At 48.8% G+C, this 16,200-nt stretch overlaps 8 protein-coding genes across 10 annotated transcripts; 4 read left to right on the top strand and 4 right to left on the bottom strand.

The window, feature by feature from the left end:
• Positions 1 to 349: 349 nt before the first annotated feature.
• Positions 350 to 3,090, top strand: FOXG_07962 (20S proteasome subunit alpha 6). The gene is made up of 3 exons (XM_018386660.1): positions 350 to 825; positions 886 to 997; positions 1,082 to 3,090. Exons 1-3 carry the CDS (start codon positions 788 to 790, stop codon positions 1,721 to 1,723), a joined length of 792 nt encoding a protein of 263 aa, XP_018243840.1. The 5' UTR covers positions 350 to 787; the 3' UTR covers positions 1,724 to 3,090.
• FOXG_07961 (uncharacterized protein) lies at positions 1,819 to 3,500 on the bottom strand. Of its 2 annotated transcripts, XM_018386659.1 has the most exons (3): positions 3,329 to 3,499; positions 2,656 to 3,175; positions 1,848 to 2,551 (listed from the first exon to the last, which is right to left on the bottom strand). In XM_018386659.1, exons 2-3 carry the CDS (start codon positions 2,822 to 2,824, stop codon positions 2,010 to 2,012), a joined length of 711 nt encoding a protein of 236 aa, XP_018243839.1. In that variant the 5' UTR covers positions 2,825 to 3,175; positions 3,329 to 3,499; the 3' UTR covers positions 1,848 to 2,009. The 2 variants fall into 2 exon arrangements, with proteins under 2 accessions (XP_018243838.1, XP_018243839.1); XM_018386658.1 differs by having other exon boundaries at positions 1,819 to 2,551; positions 2,656 to 3,500.
• Positions 3,449 to 6,189, top strand: FOXG_07960 (uncharacterized protein). Its single transcript, XM_018386657.1, has 3 exons — positions 3,449 to 3,932; positions 3,993 to 4,770; positions 4,821 to 6,189. Exons 1-3 carry the CDS (start codon positions 3,867 to 3,869, stop codon positions 5,948 to 5,950), a joined length of 1,974 nt encoding a protein of 657 aa, XP_018243837.1. The 5' UTR covers positions 3,449 to 3,866; the 3' UTR covers positions 5,951 to 6,189.
• Positions 6,190 to 6,465: 276 nt separating this feature from the next.
• On the top strand, positions 6,466 to 8,557 carry FOXG_07959 (uncharacterized protein). Its single transcript, XM_018386656.1, has 2 exons — positions 6,466 to 7,376; positions 7,464 to 8,557. Exons 1-2 carry the CDS (start codon positions 7,157 to 7,159, stop codon positions 8,246 to 8,248), a joined length of 1,005 nt encoding a protein of 334 aa, XP_018243836.1. The 5' UTR covers positions 6,466 to 7,156; the 3' UTR covers positions 8,249 to 8,557.
• Positions 6,572 to 9,750, bottom strand: FOXG_07958 (vesicle transporter SEC22). The gene is made up of 3 exons (XM_018386655.1): positions 9,355 to 9,750; positions 9,267 to 9,301; positions 6,572 to 9,210 (listed from the first exon to the last, which is right to left on the bottom strand). Exons 1-3 carry the CDS (start codon positions 9,386 to 9,388, stop codon positions 8,632 to 8,634), a joined length of 648 nt encoding a protein of 215 aa, XP_018243835.1. The 5' UTR covers positions 9,389 to 9,750; the 3' UTR covers positions 6,572 to 8,631.
• Positions 9,751 to 10,014: 264 nt separating this feature from the next.
• On the bottom strand, positions 10,015 to 11,157 carry FOXG_07957 (elongator complex protein 5; the record flags this gene model as incomplete). The annotated part of the gene is made up of 3 exons (XM_018386654.1): positions 10,015 to 10,718; positions 10,775 to 10,943; positions 10,999 to 11,157. The coding sequence occupies 3 exons, from the start codon at positions 11,155 to 11,157 to the stop codon at positions 10,015 to 10,017; spliced, it is 1,032 nt and encodes a 343-aa protein (XP_018243834.1).
• A 394-nt stretch (positions 11,158 to 11,551) lies between these two features.
• On the bottom strand, positions 11,552 to 12,701 carry FOXG_07956 (uncharacterized protein; the record flags this gene model as incomplete). The annotated part of the gene is made up of 2 exons (XM_018386653.1): positions 11,552 to 12,145; positions 12,195 to 12,701. The coding sequence occupies 2 exons, from the start codon at positions 12,699 to 12,701 to the stop codon at positions 11,552 to 11,554; spliced, it is 1,101 nt and encodes a 366-aa protein (XP_018243833.1).
• Positions 12,702 to 12,897: 196 nt separating this feature from the next.
• On the top strand, positions 12,898 to 16,009 carry FOXG_07955 (uncharacterized protein). 2 transcript variants are annotated; one of them, XM_018386651.1, is made up of 7 exons: positions 12,898 to 13,633; positions 13,687 to 13,786; positions 13,836 to 13,999; positions 14,046 to 14,416; positions 14,469 to 14,501; positions 14,555 to 14,685; positions 14,735 to 16,009. In XM_018386651.1, exons 1-7 carry the CDS (start codon positions 13,258 to 13,260, stop codon positions 15,546 to 15,548), a joined length of 1,989 nt encoding a protein of 662 aa, XP_018243831.1. In that variant the 5' UTR covers positions 12,898 to 13,257; the 3' UTR covers positions 15,549 to 16,009. The 2 variants fall into 2 exon arrangements, with proteins under 2 accessions (XP_018243831.1, XP_018243832.1); XM_018386652.1 differs by having other exon boundaries at positions 13,687 to 13,999.
• The last annotated feature ends 191 nt before the right edge of the window (positions 16,010 to 16,200 follow it).

The raw sequence follows: 16,200 nt of genomic DNA, 5'->3' as shown, positions 1-16,200 counted from the left end.
CTAGCACCTGAGAGCTATTCGTCATGTTGTGTTCTTCTGGAATTGCAACTCTTTCAGTACATTCAAGTTAAATAAGCTCCGTCGCTCGATTCTCTAACAGTAAGTCAGGCGTAGTCTCGCCATGCTTTCATCAGGTCACGTCCAATAAGACAAGTATACAACCTTGCAGGGACAAACCCCATAGTTCTCGTCAAGGAACTTAAAAACTTTGCAGCGAGCCTTCTCCGCCAGCTGAAAGACAAGTGAATGAGTTAAACTTGCCACGTCGCTTTCTTTTCATGATGCCAGGCGGGATTCAGAATTAAGGTCACAGGACATCGACAGCATGGAACTATCAGCTTTAAGAAGACTCTAATTAGGGATGTACGAGCGGGCAGCCGGGTGGTTGAGGATGTATCACGCCTAACACCAGTCCGTGATTCCGCACTTCAACTTGACCCTTTCTCATAGAGCCAGAGAGTTCGTTTTGGTTTATCGTGGGGAGAAAACAAAGAGCCTCAAAGACCCAATGTCATCATGGAGCTATCCGATTTAGCAGGCGGTGTGGCGGGTCATCCACGGCAGAATGGAAGGCTGCAGGTCCTAGCGCAACCAGCCCCAGGCTACGAAGCTTGAGCTGCCTGGTGCTCAACCACCTCAACTCCATCCCGACCTATACTAACAACCAACGCCCAAAATCCACCTCCAACGAAGCTCTCCATCGCAACCCACGCATAACGATATTTGCTTCGCGCAATCTCACCGATCACATTCTACGCGGCGCTGCTAGAGCAGCTAACAATTCATCATGTTCAGAAACAACTACGATAACGATTCCGTTACCTTGTACGTCACCTAAGCTGTTAGCTCTATCCTGGCACCTTGAGCAAGCTGACTTTCCCCAAGCTCGCCCCAGGGCCGAATATTCCAGATTGAATATGCTGCTGAGGCAGTGAAGCAAGGTTCAGTTGTTGTCGGTATCGCCAGCAAGACCCATGCCGTTCTTTGTGCTGTCAAGGTACGACTATTCCCCTGCCCCTCCATACATAATTGTCCCGTACGGGAGCTTTCGAAGTCATTCTTCTAACACACACCTTCATAGCGAAACGCAGAGGAACTCTCATCCTACCAGAAGAAGCTCTTCACTGTCGACGAACATGCTGGTATCGCCATCGCCGGTCTTACTTCCGATGCTCGCGTTCTCTCCAACTTCATGAAGCAGCAGTGTCTAGGACACCGACTCACCTACGGCCGTGCCATTCCCCTCCGATCCCTTGTCGACATGATCGGTGAGAAGGCCCAGATGAACACTCAAATGTACGGAAAGCGACCTTACGGTGTTGGTCTGCTAGTTGCCGGTGTTGACGAGCGCGGTCCCCACCTGTTCGAGTTCCAGCCCTCAGGCATGACAGAAGAGATGCTTGCTTTTGCCATTGGCGCGCGAAGCCAAATGGCTCGAACATACCTTGAGCGCAACATCGACGAGTTCGCCGACTGTTCAAGGGAGGAGTTGGTCAAGCACGGTCTTAAGGCTCTGAAGGAGAGTTTGGTTCAGGACAAGGAGCTTACAGTAGAGAACACATCAGTCGGCGTAGTGGGCATCAACACAAAGGACGGCAAGAAGAAGGTCGAGCCCTTCAAGCTGTACGATGGATTCGAGGTACAGCCATGGATCGAGAGCGTTGGCGAGGGTCAAGGAGGCGCAGAGGAAGGCGACGGTGAGGGCATGGATGTGGACAGCTAAACGTGTGACGAATGATGAAGCGGATACACGTGGCGTCGGGTTGCTAGCTAAATAGATCATGTACAATTACATGCTGCAAAGACAGCTTTTCATGGGTCTCACGTCTGGTCAGTCACAACAGAGCAGGTGGCTTAGGTCATCAGTCCGTCTATTTATGGAGCGCCAGTCTATCCTATCCTAGAAATGCGGAAACGAAGAACTATCCGTAAACACCGTTAAAACACCTGTTTGGCTCCAGTTTCCAAATCCAAACCCGGATCCTGATCCAGCGCCTCAAACCAATTCCTTACTGACTGCCCCATTGAAGCTGATAGATGGCATCTGAGACCTTGTATTCCCGAAGAGCCTTGATTGCGCCTTCAGGGGTGTCGGCGTTAACCAGGATGTTCTTGTTGGCAGGCTTTACAAAACCCTCCTCAGAAGCGCGGTCCATCCACTGGACGATACCGTCCCAGTAGCCCTCAATGTTAAGTAGAACGATGCCGCGGTTGTGGATTCCCAGTTGGTTCCAAGTAGTCGTCTCGAAGATTTCCTCCATGGTACCAAATCCGCCACTCAAGCCGATGAAGCCACTGCCGGGACCACCAGCAAAAACCTCCTCGGCCATGAGCTTCTTTCGAGTATGCATATCCTTGACAACTGTAGTGCGGCCATAGACAGACTCCTCTGGTACAATGTGGTTATGTTCATTGACAGTTCCGTAGGTGCCATCTCGTTCAAACTTGACCAGAGCCTCAGGGATGATACCATGAACAGACTCAGGGCCGTTGATTGCGCAGAGACTCTTTGCCACCTCGCCCATAAGTCCGACAGTTCCACCTCCGTAAACTATTGTCCGGTGTTAGCCATGACGGGGTCATACCCGGAGGTCGGCGGTTGGCGGCCCGCGATGGTATCCGTCGCTGGCGGACCGCCTCGCTGATGTGACTCACCTAGGTCAATATTGTTTTCAGCCATGGCTCTCCCAAGAGCACGAGCAGCTTCAATGTGAGCAGGACTCGCGCCAGGAGCAGCACCACAGTAAACGCAAATCTTAGTTCGAGGGTGGCCGTTCTGTGAGACAACGGCTGCCTGTGATGGGATGGTGCTGTCAGCAGTCATGATGGGCTTGTTTGTTGATTTGTTGTAAAGACTGTAGGTTATGATAGTGTATATAAAGAGGTTGTCTCTAAAAGGATTCGACTAAGTTTTGAAAAAGAGTCGAGCTCGTACGGAGGAGGGCTATTTATGATATAATAAAGTGAGAACAATGATGGAGGCGGGTAACGATGGAATACTTGTTTCGGTGAGTCTTATGTGGCGACCGTGAAGTATTCAACTTGAACTAAGAATATCCCAGATGAGTCAAACTTTGAGCATAAATCGTGATTCAACAAGGAAATAGAAACAAGAAAGAGTCAAGAGAATAAAAGTTTCCCAGCTTATATACTAGTCATATGAATAGCCCAGGAACTAGTTAAGCAAGTTAGTTGACCAACACAAACATCTGTCAACGGCCTATCGGGCTATTGATATGGAGCGACGGGAGCCACGTCTTCGGAGGTGCTGCTTGCGGCCGTGCTCCATGCATTCATGTAAGTTGTGCCACTACAAATTGCCACTTACGAGATATGTTACTGGACAATGACATTCATGACTGAGGTCAGCTGGTCACCGGGACATGAGGCGTGTTCTAGCAGGATAGGGCGATTCTCAGCATGGCTTAGCATGAATCTCGCATCGTGAGCATTGTCTTGAACATCATTGATGCGTTCAATGGCGGGGCCATGATCTCCCCATGATGCACTGTATCTCAAACTCTTTTAGTGGACGCATCTTTTAAACGTGGTCAATCTCCGAGCCGACAACGGCCGCCGCAGTTAAAGGTACAGGGGTACGTGTTCAGGTGGCCAATCGCTATTCGTGGGTGCCCGCAGCACGTCAACGTCAACTGTCATGGAGCCTGAAGTGGACTGCGAGGGGATTTCCAATTTCCATCCTTGGAGCAACCTCCAACTTCTCAGAACTCTGACCAACCAAACACGTCGCCTCAGGTGCAACAACCAACAACCTTGACTCTAGTATCAAGGTAGTATCCTGCAGGTCTTCTTCAATCCATTGCACAACGTCTGCCATTCTCTGCAATTGAATAGAAGCAGACGCAATGGCTGAAGCTCAAGTCTTGCCTCCTCGTCAACGCGAGCAGCAGCAAGGTGGCGGTGGTGGTGGTGTAAGTCATCGCAAAGCAAATCTCACATCGTAACCATACACTAATGTCGATTCTATGCAGGGTTTCAGCTTCAACAAGCTTCTCCTCGGCGGCGCCATCTACTTTGGCATCAATGCGGCCCTCAACTTGGCCTTGAAAAAGGACCAACGGGGAGTTACAGTCACCAATCCAGAGACAGGTGAAGCCGTTACAGTCCCTGGGAATGTCGAGGGTATCCCTCCTTTCCAGCTTCGCCCGAAGGAGCTCAACGAGGGCGCGACATACCGTAATATCCCAAAGAACATTGCGCCCATCTGGCCTCAAGATAGCCACGTTGATATCATCGTAACGCTCTCCCAGTCGTTTAACCCAGCGCCTATCTCGCAAGTGCCCGACGAATATCTTGTACTACAAGAGAAGGAGTTCCATCTTAGCAATAAGTCCGATAAGCGAACGATTGAGACGAAGTTCACGGTTCCTCCAGCTGTCCAGCATAATGGTACCCTCTGGGGGCATTTCTACATTGGCCTTCCTGGAAGTAATCTCGATCCTAAGCAGCCCGGATATGATACGTCCAAAGCCTACTACTTCACTTGGCCTCTAACACAATACCTTCCCAAGAAGAAGGTTGCGAAGACGCGAAACTTGCTCGAGGATATCCCCAAGCATGAGGAGGAACCTGAAGAGGAGGAGCCCACTGGACCTATTATTGCGAACTACTATCATCCTAATGCAAGCTTGTCCTTCGTCCCCGATCTGGGTGTCAAGGACTTCGCCGCGATGGCCCCTCAGATGCGACAATACTTGCGCCTTGAGGCTACTGGTGCTCGAGATGGCTCTGGTCAGCACGCCTGGTACTGTAAGTAGCAACAACTTATATGCCAATGACATGGTAACTAACATAGATAGACCCTGTTCTGTTCGTCAACACTTTTTGGCAATTGACAAACCAGATGACTCTCCTCAACGATACCGTCAAGGAACTTCCTCTTCGTATTGATCTTGGTAACCTGGCCAGCTGGCAGTTTCAGCTCATGTCTACGCTTGAGACCAACTCCAAGGAGTCTGCTCGACAGGCAGCATTTGGTGGCTCTCTTCCTGGTGGCGGCGATGGCACCGAGATCGAGATGATCAAGGAGGTATTCCTCGACTCGAACCCAATCTTGCTCGGCGTTACCATTGTAGTCAGTATCTTGCACATGATTCTCGAGACTCTCGCGTTCGGGTCCGATATTGCCCACTACCGCAAGAAGAAGGACAACGTCGGTATCTCAGTCCGTTCGATCCTGGCCAATGTTTTCATGCAAACTGTCATCTTCCTGTACCTCCTCGACAACTCTCAGAACACCAGCTGGATGATTTTGGGCTCTCAGGTCGTTGGTATCGTCATTGAGTTCTGGAAGATCACCACTGTTGTCAACGTTCGCATTCGTCCTGGTGGACCGGGATCTTTCCTCCCTTACACTATCGCTTTCGAGGACAAGCAGAAGTTGACCGAGACTGAAGAGAAGACCAAGGAGTACGATGAGATTGCTTTCAAGTACATGTACATTGCTGGCATTCCTCTGCTGATCGCATATGGCATCTACTCTCTCTACTACGATTCCCACAAGTCGTGGTACTCCTACATCATTACTACTTTGGTGGGATCTGTCTACGCCTACGGTTTCTTGATGATGGTTCCCTCGCTGTACATCAACTACCGGCTGAAGAGTGTCGCCCACATGCCTGCAAAGGCCATGATGTACAAGTTTCTCAACACCTTCATCGACGATCTGTTTGCCTTTACCATCAAGATGCCTTTCTTGCACCGTTTGGCCACTCTTCGCGACGATGTTATCTTCTTCGTGTATCTTTACCAACGATGGGCTTATCGCATCGATTACAGCCGTGTCAACGAGTTTGGCCAGGGTGGAGAGGACGAGGCTGTTGACGACAAAGAGGCCAAGGAAAAGGCCAAGGACAAACTGGTTGAGGATGTCAAGGCCGAAGCCAAGACCAGTAGCGCGGATACTGGCAAGGCCAAGAAGCGGAAGTGAGTTGCAGACGGCAATAGGAGCCGAGGAAAGACCCTTAGGTCTAGACTGTCGGGTTTGCTTCTGTAGTCATAGCTTTGATAACTATGTTGTAGTTCTAATCGGCCATTTTTAGTTGAATATCAGGTGCAAAGGAATCAATACCATCTGTGTGCAACGAATGATCTTTCAGGGCCCGTGTAATGAAACAATATGATTCGTATGAGTCATTGTGATTGCATTTATCTATGGTACAATCTTCGACAGTCTATTGATAAGCTTCCCTTAGCTCGAGATGACTGGTGGACTAGCTAGGTATGCCTTCTGATTCGTAGCCCTACGAATATACGAAGCTACGAATGATAGATTTGGATGATAGAACAGAGGAGCACCCCGGTCTCTAGGTTCGGGACACCCGACAGGATGTTACAATTTACGACCCACTAACGGGCGTCATAGCAGGTGAGTTACAGGGGACTTCAGTGCTGTTCCTTATTCCGTCATTTTGCGGAGGAGCTCACCTCAGCTTTTTGATTCAACGTATGTATCAATGGAAGCTGGCTGTTTCAGACTTGGGGTTCAGTGCCCAGTACGCACCTCAGTGTCCGCGATTCGTACATAACCTACCTAGCCATACCTAAGCAGCTAGAGACAACTCTCTTTTTAACCATATTTTTCTCCTTCTACATCCCCTGAAACTCTTCAATAGACGGTCTGAAGAATCAATCCTTGGAACCCCCAGTATTTTTGCCTGCACAGCCTCGTCTTCACGAGGGTCACTTTGACAATAACGGAAAGGACCCTGAACAGAAGTGCTACAAACATTACGTACCTACCAATTGCTCAGCCTCATGCCTTCGGTTGCTTGGTTACATGAATACAACCAAGTAAATAAATAGCACAGCCGAACGCTCCTGTGCGCCCTATCTTGGAGCTCTTGTCACCTCTATCGTCAAGTCAAGCTTCCTTCAGTAACCTCCTGTTCTCTCGAGCCGGGGGAGTCCGGTTCGAGCCGACGAAACCTCATGCGCCGCCCCCAATCGCATCAGTCCCTCGCCCCGCGACGACGCCGGTGATTGACGTCTTTCTACTACTTCGAATCCATTGCTTTTTCTACTACGAATTATACCCTTTCACGAGACTGTGAGCTTACGTTATCCTACCTCGACGCAACCCCGCGCCCTCCCAATACTTGGGGAAAATCGCAAACCTTATCCTCGAAACCGAATCATGAGCAGCCTTGACTCGGTCGGGTCATTGCTTGCGGCCATTGCGACTCTTTTATCCCAGGGATTGCGAATCCTCAGTTTGGCCGACAAGAGCCATTGGGGACCGGACGAGCACGAGCAAGTACACGCCCTTGCTTCTGCGTTGGACGAAGCCAAGAAGGACTTTCAAGAATTGGCACCTTTGGTTAATGGACAGATATACTACGAAACCGACCGAAAACGTACGTATTCTCCGATGCAGGCATTCCCATTGGCTTCAGGCTTCTACAAAGTTGAGTGATGGATCCGTTTACTGACTTATTGGCCAGATGAATCCATCGAGGAATTGAGAGCTCTCAAAGCTCAATTTACAGCTCATATAGAACAAATACGAGATTGGAGTCGCTCAGGCGGCCCAATCAACCCAATATGGGTCCGCGAAACACATGCTTTACAGCGAAAATTACACAGAGCACAATGTCGAGCAGCACGTCGAATATATAGCTCGGAAAAAGAAGGGTCGGCAAGATGTTTGGGAGCTTTCCTCGTCTACCGACAACAGCGACAATGGACATTAAATAAGACCGTGCCAGACGAGGCCGAGTATTCGAGAAGATATCGAGAGGAGCTACGCTTATGCAATACTATTGGGTCGTTTAAGCGATTTGGCGATCGAGATATTGCTTTCGTTTGCGACTATTGTGATGGTCACATAGTATGGGAGGATATTGAGAATATGCCCTCGATACGGACGTTCCAAGAAGCCGCCGCGTCTCCAATTTTGACACTATCACCAACAATCGATAACCCTCACTGGCAAGCAACAGCGTTTACATTGTCTGGACACCAAGAGAAGCAGGTTGTATTTGCGCCCGTAGCCATCGCAAATCATATGGCACCACAACCTCGGGATTGGCAGGCCGGTTTACTGTGTCCATATTGCGAAGTGGAATCAACAGAACCTCAAGAGCAGTATGATGACGAGGATGCATATCGACCAGATTTGGGCTACGAAGACATGGAGGCGTTTCAGGAACATCTTGAATGGCAACATACAGTGACGGCGCCAACCTCTCAAGCACAGGCGGCTTCAGATAATTGCATAGTGATGTAGTTCAGAGTAAGCGGTCGGTTTTGGGACTTGTTAACAAAAATATGGTGTTTTCCTTGATGATTTTGGGTAGAGCAGATGACATCTGGAGTTTGGAGTCTCATACGGTATTACCTAGGTGAGACAGCATGGTTTAGGAGCAGCATTGAGGTTATGATTAGCAAGAATTGCCAAAGCCAGCACGGATAAACGAATTAACTTGTCATAAATGATCACATAAGTACACAACCCAGCAGCATCCCCTCTTGATATAAGGACACTACTTGGTTCTCATATACCCCTGAAATGTTGAATCGTAGCTCTCAAATTGCACACTCCCAGAGTAAAGTACAAGTGGCCAGACTTAAGTATTAGATGTATGAACAGAAACAGCTCGCTTGCATTTCTTAAAAGAACCGCCAATACAGGAAAAAGATGATGATGAACCCAAGAGCCGCAAAGGGTCCGTACTGCTTAAGAAGCAGTTCCCAGTTGATACGCACAGCAGCTCGTCGATACTTTTTGCTATCATCACGCAGCCTCGAGCTGATCTCTCCCATGCGCTCCAGACTATCTCCACGGTAGAGTAAATCCTCAATGTTCTTGGTCATTACCTTTGTCACATCGCGCAGCTCATCGTTAAGTTTATCGAGGTTAGCCGAGGCTCGGGAATCGGCGTAGGTTGTCTTTGTCTTCGAGATGAAGGTGTCGAACTCCATGAAAGCGTAGGGTCGCAGAGCAGGAGAGTGGACCTGAGATGCTGGGTAGGTGGTTGTGAACTCGCGTGCGAGGTCGGCTAGGTAGGTAAAGGCAAGCTTCCGGGGGTACGAGGGAGCGCAGATGGCGAGGAAGACGATATCCGAGTCGATGAGGTAGTGCAGCGTATGGTTGGGGGTCTCGATGGAGGCCTGGGACTCGGAGTTGCGTGTGAGCTTGCGGAGGACCTGGCGCACGTTCTGCTTGGTCTCTGCGAGGGTGGACTCGGCCTGTTGAGAGGGTTCGTAAGCATGAAGTCGCGGTAAAGCTGAGTTGTGGAGAGTACCTGTTCATCATCGACTGAGGCACAGAGCATAAGGCCTTGTAGTGTGTTAGCATATATATTTATGGTATTATAGAGGATGTTAACCTACCATCAAGCCTTGATATTTGCGTAGAGTAGATCATTGTAGTGGTTTGTGGTTAAAGTGCTGGGTAGCAGGGGAAAGTTGCGCCGGTTTAGAAGTGGTTTGTTTCTTTGGCTTGAAGACTTCCAGCTACCACTACGTGTCAAGAAAGACAGGCGATAGAGGGATGACGTCGAAGGGGCACGAGACTGAGCCACGCCAAGAATGGTCAAATGCTATTTCAACGATCGATTTGAGTCTCTCATAGGAGATTCTCTCAGCTTCTGACTTGCAATATTGCAGTTTGATCGTTTTGGCTTTTGGAGGATCTGTATGTATGGTCGATGGTCAATGGAGCTGGCGCATGACAGAGGGAGCTCCGTGCTGATAAGATAACGAACCAACTTGTCATTCCAGTTCAAGATGGTAATTTGTGATGAAATTCGGCATTCGAATATTCTTGTATTTCATCAAGAAATACTTACTTTGGAGTATTTTTGCAAAGTAAACTCTATAATGACTGGCTGTGTCAAACACCCCTGCTATCACTCTGTGATTGATAGGTTCTATAACCTGAAGGTCATTTAGGAACCTGTAAACGCCAAAGTCAATCATCATGACTCTACAACGGCAAAGGTCAAAGGTCATAATGCGTGAATTCTATGTGAAAGAACTCGTGTCTCATCTCTATATCTCATCTTCCTCATCGTCAAAGTCATCCTCTCTACCCATTTCGTAAAGAATTCTTCCTCCTTCTCCTGCACCAATGTCCGTTTGCGCATCAAAGTATGGCAACACAATACCCTCTCGATCCTTTCGTTGCTTCTCTGTGAGCCCCAGATTGAATGTACTCTCAGGTTCCTCCTCTCCTTCGCCGGTCTCTCCACTATCCGTTGGTGCTGCGAACATTGGGTGGTCTGTAAGCAAGCACACCTTGCCGGGTTGCGGCGCTGTAACCAATCCCTTGGAGCTGAGAATAAACTTTTCTGAAACCGTTCTTCCACTTCGTCGTCGTAGTTCCATATTAATAACAACTCCATTGCTGTCCTCATTCCGATCTCTGCCCTTCTCTCCAAGACCGACAAGTACACCCTCACGATCTTCGTTCAGACCCCACTCTGGCTCCTGAATGCTCCTGTTTCGAGCCTTCTGACGCTCAATCTCTTGGTAAAGACTCGATAGTCTCAGGATAGCAGTAGCGAGGTGGCATAGTACAGTGAAGGGATGAGGTTCATACTCGCTGAACGACCTTGGAAGTACTATGGGTACATCATCATGGTATGTGCCGACGATAGAGACGGCTGGCGTGATGATGCTTGAGAGAAAGCTTGCCAGGGATTGAGGAGCGGCAGATGCTAAGGCGTTTAGTGAGTCGACAATCACAACGGCCCCTTGAGGTAGTTAGTAACGAGATAACCTCCTCAGATCATGACTCTGCTGGGCTTACTTTGAGTGGGCTTTTCCTTGTCCAAAAGAGGGTTGAAAGCAGGATAATGATTCAACAAGTCTTTGCGCACAGTTTGAAGATCTCTCCCCGCAGCTTTTATGAAAACATCTGCATCTTGTGGTTTCTTCAGTGTTACCAGCGAGAGGAAGATAACCTGTGTCGTTGCAATCTGGATTTTCCACGTTAGTCATACTGGCTCTCATGTTTTAGGGGACTTTTAGTACCTTTGCCCTTGACACAAATTCGCTAAGGACTGGTCGCGCAGGTTGTTCGAGATTGTCGATCACGAGAGTAAGAGGGCTTGCGCCGTCACGAAGGTTGAGGAGTTTCTGTAAGAGCAGCAGACTGTGCGATCGAGCATGGACATTCGAGGTTGGTGCCATCGTATGTTAGGGCACGTCTGAGGCTCGAATAAGCGCTGAATCAATGGTGGCTGGTCACGTTCAAGAAGTCGGTTAACTTGTCCGTTCTGTTAAAATGGTGAATATATCTTTTTTAAGGCTGAGAAGATGAAATATTCTAATCAGCGCCTGAATCTTGTTTGTGGTGGATGTTGCTAAAATTCAGTGGGTCATCCGTCTATCTGTCACTCCATCATCTCCCGCTTTCATGATGGACACTAGGTACTAAGGTAACTATAGCTTGCAAGCTCAAGCCATGATAATGAAGTCAAAATAAAGCAAATTTCATCCGGTGTCAAACTGCGGCGTAGTTCTTTCATGGATGAATAATAACGCCCCAATTCATCGTTTCGCTCTTTACCCGCAAATTCTATCCTCAAGCAAGCTCGTCCCTTGTATCGTCGCCATCAATCTCCATCATCGAGCTTTTTCGCTGTGAAATAGCCACAACTATAGGTCCCTCGTGCGCCGGGTCACATCTTTGAAGTTCGTCAACCTCAGAGTCAATGTCAGGATTGTCTTTCTTCTCCGAAGTGCTATTCTCCATATCGATGTCCTCTTTCTTGTCGCCTTCATTCTTCACTGGCTCAGTGTCCTCCATTGTGACATCGCTTGCCTCCTTTGACACGGCAGGTCCTCGCTTTGTCTTGAGCTCTGGTGGTAGCTCGACATCCCATTCATCTTTGAACTTGTTGTCCAGAAATTCGTCGAAATCGCCCATCTTGCGTCTTTCATGAGCTGTCCAAGCATGCGCTAGCCATTCAGGATCATGCCGGCCTTGGGCGATGTTTTCTGTGTAAGCAGCACAATCGTAGCGGAAACTGTCGTCGTTCATGAGTGATGCAAAATCAGGACAGGCATCCTCCGTGCCAGGACTGAGAATGTGCTGGGAATCAGGGAACAGTGCCAGGATTTCCGCCTTCTCTTCTTTGTCGAGAGTATCCCAGGCCATCGGATTCGACAGTATGCTCTGTTTTCGTTAGCGATCTTATCAAGTTATAAAAGACGGAGTGCCTTACTCTGAGATCAGCTGAAGCTAGGGGTGATTTAGGATCCGTCAGAATGTTATCCACGTTCCATTTCGACTTTTTCGGTACTTTTTTCACGAGGACCCTCCGCTTGCCTTTGGCCATCTTCATAGGGGTCGTCGCTGTGGTGTTTTCTCGACCATTGAGCGAAGTCGAAGGGGTATCCGGCGGCTGGTCTGCCATCGTCAGGATACCATAATCCTCATGGTTAGGGGCTGAGGAGACGGGAGACGATGGCAGTGCGCTCTTCCGTGCTTCATTTGATTCACCTCCGTTGATGCCGACAGTTATAGTTTCCTCATGTTTGTCGGCCATAGTCGTGAAACGGCAAAGATGGTATGGTGCAGCACAGCCTGATCTGAAAAAGGGCAATGCCGGGGGGAAGACTTTGCACTTGCCGTTGGTCGACGAATGTAGCAGAATCGCAAAAGCTCCAGGAGCATCGAGATTGAAAGAAGAGAAAAAATTGCCTTTCATAGAAGTTTGATTGAAACACATTCAAATTGCCTCTTGATGGTGGCCTTGAAGAAGATTCAAAGCGACATGGTAGAAGTCTAGGGTAAGCCGCTCTCGTAGCTCCTGCGCTTTTGCGGTCCTCTGCAGCAAGCTGACAAAGGCCTTAACTGTTACACCAAAGCCATTTGCTATCAAGTTTGTTGTCCATTTTTTTTTTTTTTTTTTCCTCATTTTATCTAAAAGAATCTGGCCGTTGCCGAGACGTTGGATTAAGTTTATATAGCTCCGTTTTCGGCAGTCAATCGTCATATCAGCTCAGAACCCCCAAACTCTTGGGGTCAACCATTCCATGCGGCATTGAACCCCTCACTGATCAACACGGAAACCCGGCCATGTACATAGAGCTTTGTCCCCGCTATGGACGGATAAAAGCGAAAGACAGAGGGAAAATGCGTGGTCCTGGAGCCGCAGGTGACATGAGCTGCGGGTAAGCTAATAGCTCAGTTTCAATATATATCTCTTGTTTATCCTTTGCTCTACTCTGCCACTCAATGAATCTTGGCAGTTAACTTCAAGCTACACCATTCGATAAAACACAATGGCACCTAACCATCCCCTTTGTCTTGGATACAATGGAATACATCCCTTTTCCAAGGTTGAGATTAAGGATCGCACATCTGTTCAAGAGCTCCTTCGCACTGTTCTTGATCCTCTAGAGCCATTCTTCTCTCCCCAAAAAGCCCGTGTCAAGTGTCCCGGTGCAACAGCAGTTCGATTCGACCAGACTGCTTCAGAAGTCGAAGGAATATGCCGTCCACTCTGGGGTTTGGCTGCTTTACTGGCAGGTGGTGGTGATTACGAAGGCAAGGAATGGTGGATTCAGGGTATCAAGTCAGGGACTGATCCAGAAAACCCCGAATATTGGGGTTATCCTCAGGACAATGACCAAAGAATGGTTGAGATGTGCCCACTTGGTAGGTCCCTCCATACGAAGTCTCATCATGATGGACAACTGACGATTTATTAGGCTGGGCGTTGGCTGTTGTCCCCGAGTTTTGGAGCAGCCTTTCTGACAAGGAGAAGAGTAATGTTGAGACATGGCTAGGAAACTCAATCAATGAGAAGAAGTCAGCTCTCAACAATGTACCAATGATTCACTGGCTAATCGTCTTGTAGTATGCCCAACACTAATTGGCTATGGTTCCGTGTATTTGCCAACCTGGGGCTGAAGAAGAACGGCGGCAAATTCTCCCAGGAAAGACTTGACAGTGACATTGAGCACCTCGAAACCTTTTATCGTGGAGGAGGCTGGTCCAACGATGGACCAGAAGGCATCCATCGTAAGTTTGAAGCCGCAAGATCTTAGCCCTGACTGACACGCGCCAGAAATGGACTATTACTCGTCAAGTTTCGCAATTCAGCTACTTCAGCTATTGTACGCCAAGTTAGCAGGGGAAGAGGACCCAAAGCGGGCAGAAGAATTCAAGAGGCGGGCACAACAGGTCGCTCTGGATTTAATCCATTACTTTGACGATGAAGGCAGAGCCATCCCTTACGGTCGAAGCGTAGGCTACCGTTTTGCCATGGTTTCTTTCTGGGGAGCGCTGGCCCATGCCGATGTTGAGTTGCCTGCACCGTTGACTTGGGGCATGGTGAAAGGAGTTGTGTTTCGTCACTTGCGTTGGTGGCAGACCCAAAGTGATATTTGGACATCAAGTGGTACACTGTCGATTGGGTATTCTTACCCAAATATGTATGTAAGTATTGTTACTCCCTGATTATGCTGTTGGCGACAACTAACGAAATTAGATGGCGGAGAACTATAACAGCCCCGGAAGCCCCGTAAGAGTCACATAGATTGACTCTATGATATATTTGCTAATGAGAACTCCTAGTACTGGGCATGCCTCGCATTTATGTGCCTGGCAACACCAGAAGATCACCCTTTCTGGACATCCGACGAGGAGTCAACTAGTGGTGTAATCCCCAAGACGAAAGCTTTGAGCCAACCGGGTCATATTATGAGGTAGATCCTACCTTATATGTACATTCATGTGATACTGACGTTAGTGCAGTTACATTGGCGGCCACTGCATGCTTCTGTCGTCAGGACAAGCTTGCAGCTACCCAATGAAAGGAACCCATGCCAAATACGGCGGATTTGCTTACAGCAGCGCATACGGATATTCGGTACCCCCCGGTCTCTTTTCCCTAGAACAGTATGCACTGGCATCGCAACTCGGGCTCTCGGATGATGGGGGCGAGTACTGGAAGACCCGAAGGCTTTGCGAGTATGCGGGGATCGAGAACCGCGAAGGTACCCCAGTTCTCGTCTCGATTTGGAAGCCTTTCCCAGATGTCACAATTCGCACCATCTTGATTCCTTCACAAGAAGAAACCCCCAACTGGCATCTTCGAGTTCATCATATCAAGAGTGGTCGTGAGGTCATGACGGCGGATGGCTCCTTTGCTATTTCCAATGTCAACTCAACTAATGGACGATATCTTGAACCATACGATGAAACAAAGCACGAGGGAACATCTCCCAAGATCATTGGCAATTACGATCTAAAGACGCCCGATGGTTGGGCAAGCGGAAAGTCGGGGGCTTTTGCAGTATCGAAAGGCGCTGTTGGCATCAAAGCTTTAGAGCCGGCGGAACAACGTCAGGCTATGCTGGTTAATGCGGATCCGAACTCGAACTTGGTTGAGAGCAGGAGCACAATTCCAACTCTGCAACATACTATCAAAGCTGGTGAGTCGGTCTGGTATGTCTCTGCTATATATGCCAAGCCCTCGGGGGTTGGGGTGAACAAAGAAAGCTATCTCGATGGATGGGCCAAGACTCCTCCCATCCCTGGCTGGCTAGAGAAAGAGATGAATGCTTAACCCCAAATGTTAGGACAAGAGGTAGGCTTGAGTGGAAGGAATTAGATGGAGGACACGGGATTTGAAAGATCCCATCAATCAAAGCATCATATTATCTTCTCCTCATCTGAAGTCCTGCTCCCCGCTTCGTCTATGCCTTCTTTGCGGGGAGGGCCTGCAGCTTGTCCCAAATCTTGGCACAGAATGACTTCCGGAGTAGATTCATCAGTCTTAGAAGCTTGGCTGTTGAGGCTGAGGTGATCACATTCGTTCATTTCGACACGATATAACCTTAAAAGAAAGCTCCGCATTCGCTCATAGTTTAAGTTGCCTAGAGGCTAGACTCATGTGCGATCCCCGCCGGAGAGACTCAATTCCACGTATCAGATCATGAAGACGATCACAACTCTCCCCAACACCCATGTCATAATCAATCGACTTCAGCCGGCGGACGCTACCAGTGGAGCTTCTCTCCACAACCCCAGGATCCACGCGGCAGTCTCTGTCACTCCCCCGCATGTTGGCGAGAATGATCAAAGACGCCCGCATGTGAGTTGTCAAGGCCTCGGTGACATCTTGGAAGAATCTACAGTGCCCCCAAAGTTCGTCTCGGATTCCTCTCAGCGGCGTCTGGGCATTTCGCAACATTGGGGTACGTTGCTTCTTCCGCGCT

The sequence above is a fragment of the Fusarium oxysporum genome, chromosome 4, assembly GCF_000149955.1.
Source record: "Fusarium oxysporum f. sp. lycopersici 4287 chromosome 4, whole genome shotgun sequence".
NCBI classification, from domain to species: Eukaryota; Fungi; Ascomycota; class Sordariomycetes; order Hypocreales; family Nectriaceae; genus Fusarium; species Fusarium oxysporum.
Note: the sequence above shows the minus strand (reverse complement) of the source record. Positions and strands in the feature narration are given on the sequence as shown.